This window comes from Saimiri boliviensis, chromosome 7 (assembly GCF_048565385.1).
Source record: "Saimiri boliviensis isolate mSaiBol1 chromosome 7, mSaiBol1.pri, whole genome shotgun sequence".
Lineage (NCBI taxonomy): Eukaryota > Metazoa > Chordata > Mammalia > Primates > Cebidae > Saimiri > Saimiri boliviensis.
Window position 1 is genome coordinate 65577169 of NC_133455.1, and position 16292 is coordinate 65593460.

Here is a 16292-nt window from a genome sequence, read left to right on the forward strand (position 1 = left end):
GGAGGCTGAGACAGGAGAATTGCCTGAACCCAGGAGGCGGAGTTTGCGGTGAGCCGAGATTGCACCATTGCACTCCAGCCTGGGTAACAAGAGCGAAACTCCGTCTCCAAAATAAAAAAAAAATAAATAAAAATAAAATAAAATAAAAAAATAATAACTTACAAACCATGATTAGCTTGTAAGCGATAACAAAACAAGTTGAAGGCTAGATTTGGCCTTGCAGGTCTTAGTTTGCCAACCCCTCCCCTAAGTGATAAAACAGTGTGCCTGTTTTTGAACACATTATAAATGGAATTGTACAATATGTATTATTCTGTTACTTCTTTCATTCTGTGTGAAATGAAACGATTCATCACTGTTGATACAGATTATTGTTGTTCATTTTGAACTATTGTATAATATTCTATTATTGGAAATAAAACATTTATTCATTGTACTGTTAATGGACATTTTGCCATTATAAATCTTCAAGTGAGGAAGAACCTTTCTAGGATATATACATCGGCTCGTGTTCTTTTAAAAAAATTTTTTTTCTCCCTAGACTGCTCAGCAGGATCTTTTAAAATTTTAAAGTCTTTCAAGTATTTTTTGAGATGGAGGCTTGCTTTGTTGCCCAGGCTGGAATGCAGTGGCATGAACTCCACTTAATGCGATGCAACCTCTGCTTCCCAGGTTCAAGTGATTCTCGTGCCTCAGCCTCTCGAGTGGCTTGGGACTATAGGCGCCACCATGCCCAGCTAATTTTTGTATTTTTAATAGAGACAAGTTTTCACCATGTTGGCCAGGCTGGTCTCAAACTCCTGACCTCAGATGATCCACCCACCTCAGCCTCCCAAAGTGCTAGAATTACAGGCATGAGCCACTATGCCTGGTCAGTCTTTCAGGTTTTTAAGAAACAGATTCATATGTTTTTTACATATTCTGCATACTAATCCTTTGTCACATATAGTTACATATAGTACAAATAATCTTTGACTTGGGTGGTTTCTTTTCTACCTGTAGGTGGAAACAACTTCTTAATTTTAATATGGTACTATTAGTCTTTTCTTTATAGTTTGCTATTTTTATTTCATGCTTAGGAAATGATCTGGCTTCCATAGACTCTTTTGAGAACCCTAAGGGTGCTGATTCCTGATCTCTGACATGATTTTTTTTCCCTTGTCTGGAGGTTTTTAGGGTCTTTTATTGATCCTTGGTTTCTGCAAAATTTTTGATGATGTGTTTTGGAATGGCTTTTTTTTTTTTTTTTTTTTTTTTTTTTTTTGAGATAGAGTCTGTCTCCGTTGCTCAAGCTAGAGTATAATGGCATGATCTTGGCTCACTGCAACCTCCACCTCCTGGGTTCAAGCAATTCTCTCGCCTCAGCCTCCATAGTAGCTGGGGTTACAGACACACACTACCGCACTTGGTTAATTTTTTTGTATTTTCAGGAGAGATGGGGTTTTGTTATGTTGCCCAAGCTCATCTCGAACTCCTGGCCTCCAGTGATCTGCCAGCCTTGGCCTCCCAAAGTGCTTGCGTTACAGACGTTAGCCCAGCCCCAGCCTGTTTTTCACAAATTAACCTTAGCAGCTTAATGGCTCTTAATCATTTCAGCGAATGCTTGGTAGACCGTTTCAGTCAGGAAATGCAAGTCTTTCTCTGCTGGGAAATTTTTTGGTATAATCTCTTTGATAAATTCTCACCTGTTTTCTCTCTTGAAATCTTAATTTGGTATTGAACTTTATAGGTCACTTTCGTTTTTTTGTTTTTTTTTCGATTGAGATGAAGTCTTGCTCTATCTCCCAGGCAGGAGTGCAGTGGTGCAATCTTGACTCACTGCAACCACAGCCTCCCCAGTACGTGGAACTATAGGTGCATGCCACCATGCCCAACTAATTTTCGTATTTTTGGTAGGAGAGTTTCACCATGTTGGCCAGGCTGGTCTCAAACTCCTGACCTCAGGCAATCCACCCACCTTGGCCTCCCAAAGTGTTTGGATTACAGGCGTGAGCCACCGCCACCAGACCTTACTTAAGTTTAACTCTTTTTGAGACGGGGTCTCTGTCACCCAGGGTAGAGAACAGTGGCATGATCTTGGCTTCTTGCTGGCTTGATCTCTAGGTTCAAGCAGTCCTTCTGCCTCACCTCCCAAGTAGCAGGGGTTAGGTAGAGGTGCAGGCCACCATGCTGGCCTAATTTTTGTAGAGATAGGGCTTTTCCACGTTGCCCAGGCTGGTCTTGAACTTCTGGGCTCAAGTGGTCTGCCCACCTTGGCCTCTCAAAGTGCCAGGATTACAGGGATGAGCCACTGCACCTGGCCTTTCTTAAAACCTTTTTTTGTTTGTTTTTTAGATGGAATTTTGCTTCGTTGCCCAGGCTGGAGTGCAGTGGTGTGATCTCAGCTCACTGCAATCACTGCCTCCTGGGTTCAAACGATTGTCTTGCCTCAGCCTTCCAAGTAGCTGGGACTACAGACGTGGTGGCACACACCCAGCTACTTTTTTTGTATTTTTAGTAGAGACAGGGTTTCACCATGTTGGCCAAGCTGGTGTCAAACTCCTATTCTCAAGTGATCTGCCTGCCTCGGCCTCCCAAAGTCCTGGGATTACAGGCATCAGCTACCATGTCTGGCCTATACCTCTGTTTTTATCTTTGTTCTTATTTATATTTTCTGCAAAGTTTTTCTGAACATTATCTTCTAATCCTATTGAACATTTTATTTCATCCATCAGTTTTAATTTCTAGGGCTCTTTTCTAGATTCTTTTTTTTTTTTTTTTTTTTTTTTTTTTGAGACGGAGTTTCGCTCTTGTTACCCAGGCTGGAGTGCAATGGCGCAATCTTGGCTCACCACAACCTCCGCCTCCTGGGTTCAGGCAATTCTCCTGCCTCAGCCTCCTGAGTAGCTGGGATTACAGGCACGTGCCACCATGCCCAGCTAATTTTTTGTATTTTTAGTAGAGACGGAGTTTCACTATGTTGACTGGGATGGTCTCGATCTCTTGACTTTGTGATCCACCCGCCTCGGCCTCCCAAAGTGCTGGGATTACAGGCTTGAGCCACCGCGCCCGGCCTCTTTTCTAGATTCTATGCCTGCAGTATAAATATACATAACAGCGTTTACCACCTTTTTTTGAAATATACCATCTTAACCATTTTAAGTGTGTACAGTTTAGTAGTATTAAGTACATTCACATGGTTGTGCAGCTAACTCTAGAACTCTTTTATCTTGCAAAATTAAAACTCTATACCCATTAAACCATTCCCTCTTCCTCCCTTCTCCTATCCTTTAGCAACCACCATTCTACTTTGTGTCTCTGAATTGACCACCTTAGTAATTCATATAAGTAGAATCATATAGTATTTGTCTTTCTATGACTGGTTTATTTTACTTAACATCCTCAAGATTCATTCATGTTTAGCGTTAATCAAGATTTCATTTATTTTTTTAATGCAGCATACAAACATTGGTTTTCTTTTCTTTTCCTTATTTTTTTGAGACAGTCTGACTCTGTTCCCAGTAGGGAGTCAGTGGCGCTATCCTATCATGGCTCACTGCAGCAGCCTCAACCTCCTAGGCTCACGTGATCCTCTCAAGTAGCAGGGACACTATATGGACACCCCCACACCCTACCTAAATATTTTATTTTATTTTATTTTGTAGAGATAGGATCTTGCTATTTTGCCCAAGGCTGGTCTTGAACTCCTGGGCCCAAGCAGTCCTCCCACTTCAGCCTCCCAATGTGCTGGGATTATAGCCATGAGCCACTGCACCCAGCCCTATATTTAACTTTTTAAGTAGCTGCCACATTGTTTTCTAAAGCAGTGCATCATTTTACATTACCACCCTTTATGTATGCGTTTTAATGTTTTCATATCATCACCAACATTTGTTAATGTCTGTCTTTTTTATTGTAACCATCCTGTGGGTATGAAGTGATTTTTCATTGTAGTTTTGCTTTGCATTTTTGTAATGACTAGTGATGTTGACCATCTTCTCATGTGCTTATTAGCCATGTGTGTATATTCTTTGGAAAAAGGCCTAAGTGTAATTTTGAAATATGTTTTTACTTTAAGGATAATGAAGAGTTGAGAGTTAGTTGCCCAGTGCCTGCAGATGAGCAGACAGATTGCACTTCTGTCCCGCCACTCAATATGAATACCAGTTCTCCATGTACCGCGGAGCTTACTGCATTGAGGTACAAGTTTTAGTACAAAAAATCTTCAACCTAGGCCGGGCCGGGCGCGGTGGCTCACGCCTGTAATCCCAGCACTTTGGGAGGCTGAGGCAGGCGGATCACCTGAGGTCAGGAGTTCGAGAGCAGCCTGACCAATACGGTGAAACCCTGTCTTTTAAAAAAAAAAAAAAAAAAATTAAAAATTTAAAAAAAGAAAATCTTCAACCTTAAATTACTTTTTCTGGCCGGGCATGGTGGCTCATGCCTGTAATCCCAGCACTTTGGGAGGCCAAGGGAGGTGGATAACCTGAGGTCAGGAGTTCAAGACCAGTCTGGCCAACATGGTGAAACACCATCTCTACTAAAAATACAAAAATTAGCCGGACGTCGTAGTGGGCGCCTGTAATCCCAGCTACTGGGGAGGCTGAGGCAGGAGAATTGCTTGAACCCGGGAGGCAGACGTTGCAGTAAGCCAAGAGCACGCCACTGCACTCCAGCCTGGGTGACAGAGTGAGACTCCGTCTCCAAAAAAATTTTTTTAATTACTTTTTCTTCTGATTAGTTGCTCAACTGTTCCTTAATGCTATTCTGAGTCTAATTGCAAGCTCTTTTTTTCTTAGCACAACTCAGCAAGAAAGGGATCTAATAGAGGATTCCTCTGTTCAGAAGGATGATCTCAACCAGATGACTATACCGGTTTCTCCTCCAAGTACTACAAAGCCATTGAGGGCAAGTACTGCTTCACCATGTAGTAGTAATCTGAATGCAGCTACAGCTGTGGCTCTACAGGTAATTTGAAGGTTTTAGTTTATATTTTAAAAAATAAAATAGATTAGTTTTTTTCACTTTAACACTTTGTTAGAGCAGAGTCATTTGGAAGTAGCCCAAATTGGGGCTGACTGTATCAGAAGGATGCTTAAGGAGTTTAAGGTCACTGCAGAGAGGTGGAAAGTTTTAATCATCCTTTCATTTTTTTTTTTTTCTGTTCATATGGTTAAGTGAAGCTTCTTCCAAACCCACATCAGGATAATTTATCATTTTGGGGCCAACATAAAAAGGCCTTGTGCCTCTTGATATTCTTTTTGTTGTATATGTGAGTGATACTTAGCAAGTCTGTAAGTGGCCATTGAGAGGCCACTCCCACTTAAGTTCCAGAATTGTTTTATAATTGTATAATTGGGAAAATACAGAAAAGGAGAATAAAACACAAAATTTACCCATATAATCCCTAGCATTTTAGTACAGCACCTTTTCAAATAGGTCGAAAGGACTATCTTCTCATTTAATGATAGTAATAATACTAAAATAGCAGCTACCATTTGAATGCTTACTATATATTATTAGGACTAGTGCTGAAGACTTTACACGCTTTATATTCTGTTCTCACAACAGCTCTATTCCACCTTTTTCAGTTGAGGTAACTAAGACTTTTAATTAGTGTTCTGTTTATACCATTGGTTTCTAACTGCTTTGCTGGGATTCTTTTGGAATCTTCAGTTCTTTGTAGCAAGGAAACAGGAGCAGAACCATTTTATTTCATCATATGGCTATAGCATTATTAAACTAATCTGTCCTTTACTGTTAGGCATTTAGGTCGTTTCCAGTTCTATCATTGTTATAAACAATGCTGACATGAACATCCTTCAGTTAAATTCCTCAAGTGAAATTATTGTCTAATAAATAAATTGTTAAAGATCGTACCACAGTACTCTAAGCAATATATATGAGAGTACTTGTTGCCCTTTTCTGGAAGATAATCTGTGGTTTTCTTGTGGTTAACACAGTTATTTTTGTACTTTATTATTTAGAGAATGTGTACCATAAATTTTTTTTTTATCATCACTTCAAAGGAACCCCGAAAGTTAAGTTACGCTGAAGTGTGCCAGAAGCCCCCTAAAGAGCCATCTTCAGTTCTTGTGCAGCCACTACGAGAACTTCGCTCCAATGTAGTGTCTCCCACCAAAAACGAAGACAGTGGAGCTCCTGAGAAGTCCGTTGAGAAACCACATGAGAAGCCAGAAGCAAGGGCTAGTAAGGATTATTCTGGCTTCCGAGGCAATACCATTCCCAGGGGAGCAGCTGGAAAAATCAGGGAACAGAGACGCCAGTTTAGCCATAGGGCTGTACCTCAGGGAGTGACTCGACGTAATGGCAAAGAGCAGTATGTGCCACCCAGATCACCAAAGTAAAAATCAACACAACTATTCAAAAACTTCTCTCTCTTCCAGTTAAACTTGAGCTGTGGCTATATTGAACTGTTTTGGAGGGGAAGGGGTAGCCAGGAAGGAAACAAGAGAAAGTACGTCCTTAAATCATTATGGATTTTGGAGTTATGAGTGATAGGATCCCAAAATTCATCTCTAATGTGATTTTTAAATGCTGGAGGATTCCAATCAATATAAATATATATATATACACACACACATATATAAAAAGTATAATTTTTCTATTTTTGGTTTTGGTTTTAATTTGCAGAGATTTGCTGCCAGGAATCAATTTTGAGGGTTCAGATTTAGCTTGGAGGCAAAAAAAAAAAAAAAAAAAAAAAAGACATTATACATCCTTCAGTATAGGAGATGAGGGAGTGAGAGAAAATATTTTTTGAAGAAGCATTTCTGTAAAATTATAAATTACTTTTTTAAATCTATTTAAAGTTTGGCTTGAAGAATGCCATCTCTGACTATATGGCCTTGTATTGCAAAGCAGATCAGTGGCTGGGGTGCCTGTTGTGGGTGTGAGTGTGTACAAGAGTGATTGAAGCCAAATCTGTTTTCATGTTAGTAAATGATTTGAAAACTGAATGTAATACTTGAGTAGATTTTTTTCTAGTTTGAAATTTAGTCTTTTTGACCTTACTAATATTTCATTCAACAAGTTCTGAAACTCTGATTGTACTCTGAGATGTGACTACCAATCAGTTTGATACTCAAGGAGAGAATGGGGGTTATTCAAAAAACTGAAAATTTAATCTTGGATCTCAGTGCATAGGTCAAATGGATTTCAGAGGTTTAAGCTTCCCTGTGATTCCCTCTTCCCCCAAAATGGGAAACAGAATTTTTTTTCTTACTCCATTTGTTACTTTCTGTTCTTGGACTGCTCACCCCCAAAAGCAAAATAACCAACTACCTGCTGAATTGTGTGTTTGTAATTGCTTTGACCAGTTTAGTCAAATCATATAAATTGTTCTAAATTTCAGAATTGAACATTGAAGTATTTACTTTTCTGTTCACACATTTAGAATTTTAGATCCCAAGATGGTAGGGCAGACTGACCCTACAGTAATTTATTTATTGTTAGTGTTAAAGATGAAACATTGTAATTGACTTAAGTATAGTGTAGAAGTCATTTTGTTTTTTGTTTTTTGTTTTTTGTTTTTTTACAAAAGCTTAATTTTAGGGGGGACTTACTTCTGTTTACAATGTATTTATCACCTTTCTTCCCTCCTCTTCTCCCCCACACCCAAAAAACATAGTTTGGAATTCACTGAAATAGAACCAGCAAGTTGTGAGATTAAAGATAAGAAAGATGGTTGAAGAAAATGAATGCATAATTTCTCAGTGAATAAAATTGTAGCTCTCATATACTAAATAGATGAGTTTACATGCTGTTGTTTAGAAAATGGCTGAAATATTAAAACCGTGTTGTGTCTATTTTAAGTCATGCCATATTCAGAGCTCTACGTAAGGTGGGTTTTATTTTTCTTTTAAGGGATAGTTTGTAATAGTAAGAACTGTCCCATATGTTAGTGAATTACATATGTACAAATTGAAACTGTAAATTGTGAACACTGGAAAGCACCATTGTGTCATAGAGTAAACATCTTAGTAATATATTCAAGTGAATGTAAATGGTGGTTAAAATTACATTGCTGTGAAATTCATCTTCCAACTCTAAGTTAAGCTTTGGAGATACGTAGTAGTGGTTAACTGTTAAGAGCTTTGAAAAACTGCACATATCTGTACAAGCCAGAATGAATTACTATTTCTTTGACTTATTATTAGCTTGGCAGTTGCTTTTGATTTGATTGTTTTATGACATGGTATACTATATTTACTCAGTTTGAAAACTATTCATTTCTACACACTATTTTTTAAAATCACCTACTAGGTGAAAAATACAATAAAACTACCTGTGCTGAAATTTGGGGGGAAGTTTAGGTCCTTTAAAAAAAAAAAAAGTATTAATCATTGACTACATCTGTGATTTAAAAAAAGTGCTTATTTTGGTTTCCTAAGATAATGCAGTTGGTGGAAATGATAAACATTTTAAGTGTTAACATCCTTTGAATGCATTGGATTTCAGAGAATAAAAATTTTGTAAAAATTGCTTGGTAAGGATTATAAACTTAATTACTGCACTTAAAATGAAACATTACTTTTTCTAGACAATGTGTCACAAATGTAGGCCTGTATTACTTGTATGCTTGTGTGACTTACTGTTAGTCCACCAACTTCTAAAAATTTAAATGTCCTAATAAAACACAAGAAAAGAGTCTTCTTTTAGAAGAAAGCAAGTATATTTTTTTGCCTTTTTTCCAAATGTTATTGAAAGTAGAAATTTAATTTGAAGATACAACCTTTTAAAAATTTTTCTTGACATAATATTAATTTAATTTGCCTCATTACATCTAATAATTCCCATTTGATGGGATATATAGGGAAGAGTGAGAGTGTGTGTATGTGTGTGTAATATTTATATATATTCACAGTATGTATTTAGCATTTATTTTATTACAGCAGATTTAAAGTTTGTATCTAAATAATGCCTGTGAATTGTGTGAAGCTGTTGGCTTTTTTCCAACATTACTCTGTAACTAATGAGGTTGGATATTCATTGTAGTTTATTTATTTGGTTCTTTAGATGGAGGAATTTAAATATCAAATTTTTCTCTTCACCTTTATGACTTGACATTTTCTTGGTCTGTTGGGGGCTAAAAGTAGGTATAAATGATATTGAATGTTTGATATAGTGATACTCTGCCATAGTTCTTACTGCATGAAGAGAACAAGAGTCACACAAGTTCATCATTTTGTAATTCAAAGAGAAGGTACATAAAACCTGTCTCCATTTGCCATCCTGATAATTAAGGTTTTCATAATATCTAGGGCTTGTCTCTGAGTAATTTTAATTTTGCGAAATACACTGATATTTCGTTAAAATAGCAATCCATCTAAGTTTTTTTCAACTGGATTTTGAGGAAGATAAGACCTTTCAATGATAAGGTTTTGTTGTGGTAATTATATTATGTGCTGAATTTGCAGATGATCAGATGCCATGCAGAGATCTGATTTGATTTTGTTTCCTAAAATTAAGGTAGCTTAAATACTGTTTCACATTCCTTTTTCTTTTTTAAATAACCAGGTTTGCTTTGGAGAGGCTTAATGATGGAATCTTAGCATCTTCACTAGGGTAAAGAAGAACAAAAAGAATGTTGCTGGAACATAAAAATAGTATGTAAAAGTTAATGAACAGTTCTCTAGTTTTATTGGTTATGGCCTTAATAATTAGTCTCTTGGCTTAAATGTCCACTGGTTTTACTTTGACACAGTTGAACAAGTCTCTGATATTTATGCTGGCAATATATATTAACCATATTTTAAAAGTACCAATTTTGTTTTGTTTTTACAGAAAAGAAAACTCAAAAGAACAGTGTATTCCTTTTGAGGGGATTTTATAAATTCTTAACAAACAAATGATGGGTTTTTTTCCTAATTTTTTATATTTCCTTAAAATTTTGGTGGCCATTAATTTAACTTTAGGCTTTTGGGCATATGCTAGTCTGAGCTTCCAAAAAGATGCATATGTGTTTCTCTTTTCATGAGCTGAATGAGGATATTTTAAGAAGTTGAAAGATAATTTATTTTCAAGTTGTGAGTAAATTCTCTTTTAAAATTCACCTGATCATTAAATAATTTAAAATTTATTTTTAAAAGCTGACAACTTTTTATGAATCGTTGAGTAGACAGTTCCTAAAAGTGTAACTCAGATATTAGTGGCTGTGTATTAAATGGTTTTATTTTCAGTTTTGCAGCACAGAACACTGTTGAAATATCCATATCAACTTGATTTTTTTAACCTAATTCAGGTGTCCTTTGACATCTCTTAAATGTTGGAGGTGGGGGGTCAGAGCCGGTTATTGGGCTTCTATTTTGTTGATTGCTTAGATTTGTTCCTGTTGTCAAAATTGTTGCCCCCAAAATTGGTGTGGCACATACTCATGCATAAAATGTTAAAATGAGTACATCTTTGTATTTGTATTTGTTTCAACATCGCTAAGGTGCTATGGGAAATTAAAGTAACAAAATTAGAAAAAAAATAAAATTATTAAAAAGCAGAACTGGTTTCCTTTTCTGTAGGTGTGGTGTATGTCTAATGACTACTTCTGTTTACCTCTCAGTTTTATATGTTGCCATCACTAATTCTATTATTCTGATCTAAGCTGTTTTTTGGATGGTGAAGGGAGTGGCAAGTAATATGTTTCACATAAAACAAGGGCAGAGAGACAAGATTCAGCTTTATGATCTTGGGATTTTCTTGTAATCATTTTAGTGTCAGAAGCAGTTATTAAAGGTGGGGAAAAGGCTGGGGATGGTGGCTCACACCTGTAATCCCTGCACTTTGGGAGGCCAAGGCGGGCTGATCACCTGAGGTCAGGAGTTAAAGACCAACATGGTGAGATCCCGTCTCTACTAAAAATACAAAAATTAGGTGGGTGTGGTGGTGGGTGCCTGTGATCCCAGCTACTTAGGAGGCTGAGGCAGGAGAATCATTTGAACCTGGAGGGTGGAGGTTGCAGTGAGCCGAGATCACACCATTGCACTCCAGCCTGGGTGACAAGTGAAACACAGTCTCAAAATAAATAAAGGAGAAAAAAGACAAGGTGCAGTGGCTCACACCTGGAATCCCAGCAGTTTTTGAGATGGAGGTGCAAGAATCACTTGAGGCTGTGAGTTCAAGACCAGCTTGGGCGATATGTCAACCCCATCTCTACAAGTGGTAAACACCTGTAATCTTAGCTAATAACCTGGAGGGTGGAGCAGGAGGATTGCTTGACCCCAGAACTTCAAGGCTGCAGTGAGCTATGATGGTGTCAGTGCACTGAAGCCTGGGCAAAAGAGCAAGACCCCGTCTCAAGAAAACAAAATAGTAATTGGGGAACAGGAATCATGGTAATGTGTAGCTTAAAGATTGTACCTTTGCCAGGTGTGTCTCACACCTGTATTCCCAGCACTTTGGGAGGCCGAGGTGGGCAGATCACCTGAGGTTGGGAATTCCAGACCAGCCTGACCAAGTGGAGAAACTCTGTCTCTACTAAAAATATAAAATTAGCCAGGCATGGTGACCCATGCTTGTAATCCCAGCTACTTGGGAGGCTGAGGCAGAAGTGCTTGAACCTGGGAGGCCAGGAGGCAGAGGTTGCAGTGAATTGAGATCATGCCATGGCACTCCAGCCTGGGCAACAAAAAGGAAACTCCCTCAAAAAAAAAAAAATATGCATATACCTTCATGGAACAGATTGTGGCCTCATTTGAGTATGTCAGTATCAAGCCTAGCTAGAGGGTATTTGAGGATTCTCAGAGGGAAAATTGACTAGGGAATTTAAATTAGTTTTAATTTTTTTTTAATGCTTTATTTTAAAGCAAAAATGGAAAAGCTAAGTCAGTCTCTGGCTTTTTAACAGGTATCTGTAAATTACTGTGACACCTTTTACTGAATTATATATTGCTAAAAAATAATGTGGCGGGGTGCCATGGCTTGTGCCTATAATCCCAGCACTCTTGGAGGCAAAGACAGGTGGATCAGCTGAGGTCAGGAGTTGGAAACCAGCCTGACCAACATGGTGAAATCCCATCTCTACTCAAAATATAAAAATTAGCCAGGCATGGTGGCTTATGCTACTCTGGAGTCTGAGGCACGAGAATCACCGGGAGGCAGAGGTTGCAGTAAGCGGAGATCCCGCCACTGCACTCTAGTCTGGGTAATAGGGCAAGTCTCTGTCTCCAAAAAAAAAAAAGAGTGGTGTTTTATGGTTATTATGCCACAGTTTATTCTGAAGTTGTCTTAAATGAATTTTTATTTATTTACTTTAGAGATTGAGTCTTGCTCTGTCTCCAGGCTGGACTGCAGTGGTGCAAACTTGGCTCCCTGCAACTGCCGCCTCCTGGGTTCAAGTGATTCTCCTGCCTCAGCCTCCCAAGAAGCTGGGACTACAGGCTCGTGCCAACACTCCTGGCTAATTTTTTTTTTTTTTTTGAGATGGAGTTTTGCTCTTGTTACCCAGGCTGGAGTGCAATGGCGGATCTCGGCTCACCGCGATCTCCGCCTCCTGGGTTCAGGCAATTCTCCTATCTCAGCCTCCTGAGTAGCTGGGATTACAGGCACGCACCACCATGCCCAGCTAACTGTATTTTTAGTAGAGACGGGGTTTCACCTTGCTGACCAGGATGGTCTCCATCTCTTGACCTCATGATCCACCCGCCTCGGCCTCCCAAAGTGCTGGGATTACAGGCTTGAGCCACCGCGCCCGGCCTATTTATTTATTTATTTATTTTTGAGACAGTTTCACTCTTGTTACCCAGGCTGGAGTGCAATGGCGCGATCTCGGCTCACCGCAACCTCTGCCTCCTGGGTTCAGGCAATTCTCCTGCCTCAGCCTCCTGAGTAGCTGGGATTACAGGCATGTGCCACCATGCCCAGCTAATTTTTTTTGTATTTTTAGTGGAGACGGGGGTTTCACCATGTTGACCAGGATGGTCTCGATTTCTTGACCTCATGATCCACCCGCCTCGGCCTCCCAAAGTGCTGGGATTACAGGCTTGAGCCACCGTGCCCGGCCTATTTTAATTTTTTTTTTAAATTTTAGTGGAGGCAGTTTCACCATGTTGGCCAGGATGGTCTCAATTTCCTGACCTCATGATCTGCCTGCCTCGGCCTCCCAAAGTGCTGGGATTACAGGTATGAGCCACCACGCCCAGCTTGAAGTGAATTTTTTAATGGTAGAACTCTTCGTTTTGGGTTTTTTTTTTTTTTTTTTTTTTTTTTGAGACGGAGTTTCGCTCGTTACCCAGGCTGGAGTGCAATGGCGCGATCTCGGCTCACCGCAACCTCCGCCTCCTGGGTTCAAGCAATTCTCCTTAGCCTTAGCCTCCCAAGTAGCTGGGACTACAGGTGTGCGCCACCATGCCCAGCTAATTTTTGTATTTTTAGTAGTGACGGGGTTTCACCATGTTGACCAGAATGGTCTCAATCTCTTGACCTTGTGATCCACCCGCCTCGGCCTCCCAAAGTGCTGGGATTACAGGCACGAGCCACCGCGCCCGGCCTGTGGTTTTTTTTTGAGAGTCACTCTGTCACCCAGTCTGGAGTGCAGTGGAGCAATCTCAGCTCACTGCAACCTCTGCCTCCCAGGTTCCAAGAATCATTCCCAAGCGATTCTCCTTGCCTCAGCAACCGGAGTAGCTGGGAATACAGGCACATGTCACTGTGACTGGCTAATTTTTGTATTTTTACTAGAGATGGGATTTCATCATGTTGGCCAGGCTGGTCTCCAACTCCTGACCTCAAGTGTTCCACCCACTTTGGCCTCCCAAAGTGCAGGATTACAGGCGTGACCCACCACGCCCAGGCAGTGGTATAACTCTTAAGTCTATAAATGTGGCCTAATTTCAAATTATATTCTCAGAACTATTTACTATTTTACCGGTTATGTAATATGGATATGTGTGTAGATACGCCTTAAGGTAACAGGCTTAATATGAGCATTCACTTTAATAATTACTTAGCTTTTTAAGTAGCATTGCCTTTAGCTAAACCTTTAATTTGCAAATGAACAATTACTTATCTTAAGGAAGATGGCTACTGTCAGTGAGCAAAGTGGTGCTGGTAATGGCAGGTTTCTGGGGGTTAAGTGCTAACAAAGCCTTAGGGGACTTATGTCAGTGTTATAGTCTGTCTATTTGGCCAAGAAATGAGGGGTGCATAATTTAAGTTTTATATAAAGAGCACGGTATTCTTTTCAGTGGACCCAAAACCAAATTGGTAAACTCAAGTAGACTCTCGTGTTATATTTAAAATGAGTGATTTTGCAGTTTCATTACATACACCTTATATTTAACTACACTTGTTAGAAAATATTAACCTAAATATTATATCTTCAACTTTTAATTACATACCCGGAGGTTTTTTATTTCCTTTTTTGTTGTTGCTCATTCACCATCATGCTCTGATATTCCTGGAGGTTTTTAAATGAAAAGTTCTAACAGTTACTGGTAAAGAATTGTGAATTTTCTTAAAACCATAAAGAGTGTCTTCAGAAAGGTGAGAGAAGTGTTTTTACAAACAAAAAAGTGTCTTTAGTTTGTAGGAGAATTTTAAGGAATTGGAATGTTTTCACTTTTTAAATACTGTTCCCAAATCAGCACCCCCAGTTTCTTACCTTTTTGTTTACGATAGGCTCTCACTCTGTCACCCAGGCTGGAGTGCAGTGGCACAGTTGTGGCTCACAGTAACCTCGAACTCTTGGGTTCTGGCAATCCTCCCACCTCAACCTCTGCAGTAGCTGGGACTACAGGCACAGGCCACCATGTCTTGCTAGTTTTAGTTTTGTTTTTTATTTATTTTGAGACAGTCTTGCTCTGTTGCACAGGCTGGAGTACAATGACACAGTCATGGCTCACCAAGATTCAAATAATTATTGAATTGCCCTCCTTGATTCAAGTAATTCTTCCACCTCAGCCTCCCAAGTAGCTGAGACTACAGGTATGCTTCACCACACCAGCTGATTTTTCTTTTTCTTTCTTTTCTTTTCTTTTTTTTTTTTTTGAGACGGAGTTTCGCTCTTGTTGCCCAGGCTGGAGTGCAATGGCGCGATCTCGGCTCACCGCAACCTCCGCCTCCTGGGTTCAGGCAATTCTCCTGCCTCAGCCTCCTGAGTAGCTGGGATTACAGGCACACGCAACCATGCCCAGCTAATTTTTAGTATTTTTAGTAGAGACGGGGTTTCACCATGTTGACCAGGATGGTCTCGATCTCTTGACCTCGTGATCCACCCGCCTCGGCCTCCCAAAGTGCTGGGATTACAGGCTTGAGCCACCGCGCCCGGCTCTTTTCTTTCTTTTTTTTAATTTTTTTATTTTTTTGGTTGGTGTTTGTAGAAATTGTCTCACTGTATTGCCCAGGCTGGTGTCAAACTCCTGGGCTCAAGCAATCTTACTGCCTTGGCCTCCAGAACTGCTGGTATTACAGGTTGAGCCACTGCATCTGGCCCTAGTTTACCTTTTAAAATACAGTTTTTAGACAGCCATTCATCAAAACTGAGGGTATTGACGGCATTGGAGCTAATCATGATGGAGTGTTTATTTTATTTTATTTTATTTTTTTGAGACGGAGTTTCACTCTTGTTACCCAGGCTGGAGTGCAATGGCGCGATCTTGGCTCACTGCAACCTCCGCCTCCTGGGTTCAAGCAATTCTCCTGCCTCAGCCTCCTGAGTAGCTGGGATTACAGGCACGCACCACCATGCCCAGCTAATTTTTTGTATTTTTTAGTACAGACGGGGTTTCACCATGTTGACCAGGATGGTCTCGATCTCTTGACCTTGTGATCCACCCGCCTCGGCCTCCCAAAGTGCTGGGATTACAGGCTTGAGCCACTGCGCCCAGCTGATGGAGTGTTTATTTAATCAGTATTTATTATATGCTATGTTCCAGACTCTGCTAGGCAGCAAAAATAGATAGGATTCCTGTCCTTATGGTGCTTAGCATGAAAAAGTCATAAATAATTGCAAAATTTAGAACAATAGGAAATATGACAGGTGGATTCTGTCTGACAGTCTATGAGATTGGAGTAGAGGATGGTACAAGAAGGAATGCTCGGAGCAACTGAGAGGACATACATCTGAAAGGGGAGGAGTCAATTATATGAGCAGGTGGAGGGTGCCCTTAGATGTGAGGGAACAACCGATACCACTTTATGGAAGAATTGTAAGCTCCTGCAGTTACAGCATGGGGAATATTATTTCATCTTCTAAGATAAGGCTGGAGATGTAGGTAAGAGCCAAACTCCTGGGATCTGAAGTGTGCGTTGTAGTACTGAGACAGGGTGTCACTCTGTCACCCAGGCTGGAATACAGTGGT

General features: G+C 39.8%; 1 protein-coding gene across 6 annotated transcripts in view; it reads left to right on the plus strand.

The window, feature by feature from the left end:
* LARP4 (La ribonucleoprotein 4) overlaps nucleotides 1-10495 on the plus strand; it is an 83331-nt gene extending 72836 nt beyond the window's left edge. For all 6 annotated transcript variants that reach the window (XM_074402635.1, XM_010349807.3, XM_074402636.1 and 3 more), the window contains 3 exons: nucleotides 4058-4179; nucleotides 4779-4947; nucleotides 6009-10495. In XM_074402635.1, the coding sequence (XP_074258736.1) occupies nucleotides 4058-4179; nucleotides 4779-4947; nucleotides 6009-6347 (630 nt within the window). In that variant the 3' untranslated portion in view covers nucleotides 6348-10495. The remainder of the gene's footprint in view (nucleotides 1-4057; nucleotides 4180-4778; nucleotides 4948-6008) is intronic.
* The last annotated feature ends 5797 nt before the right edge of the window (nucleotides 10496-16292 follow it).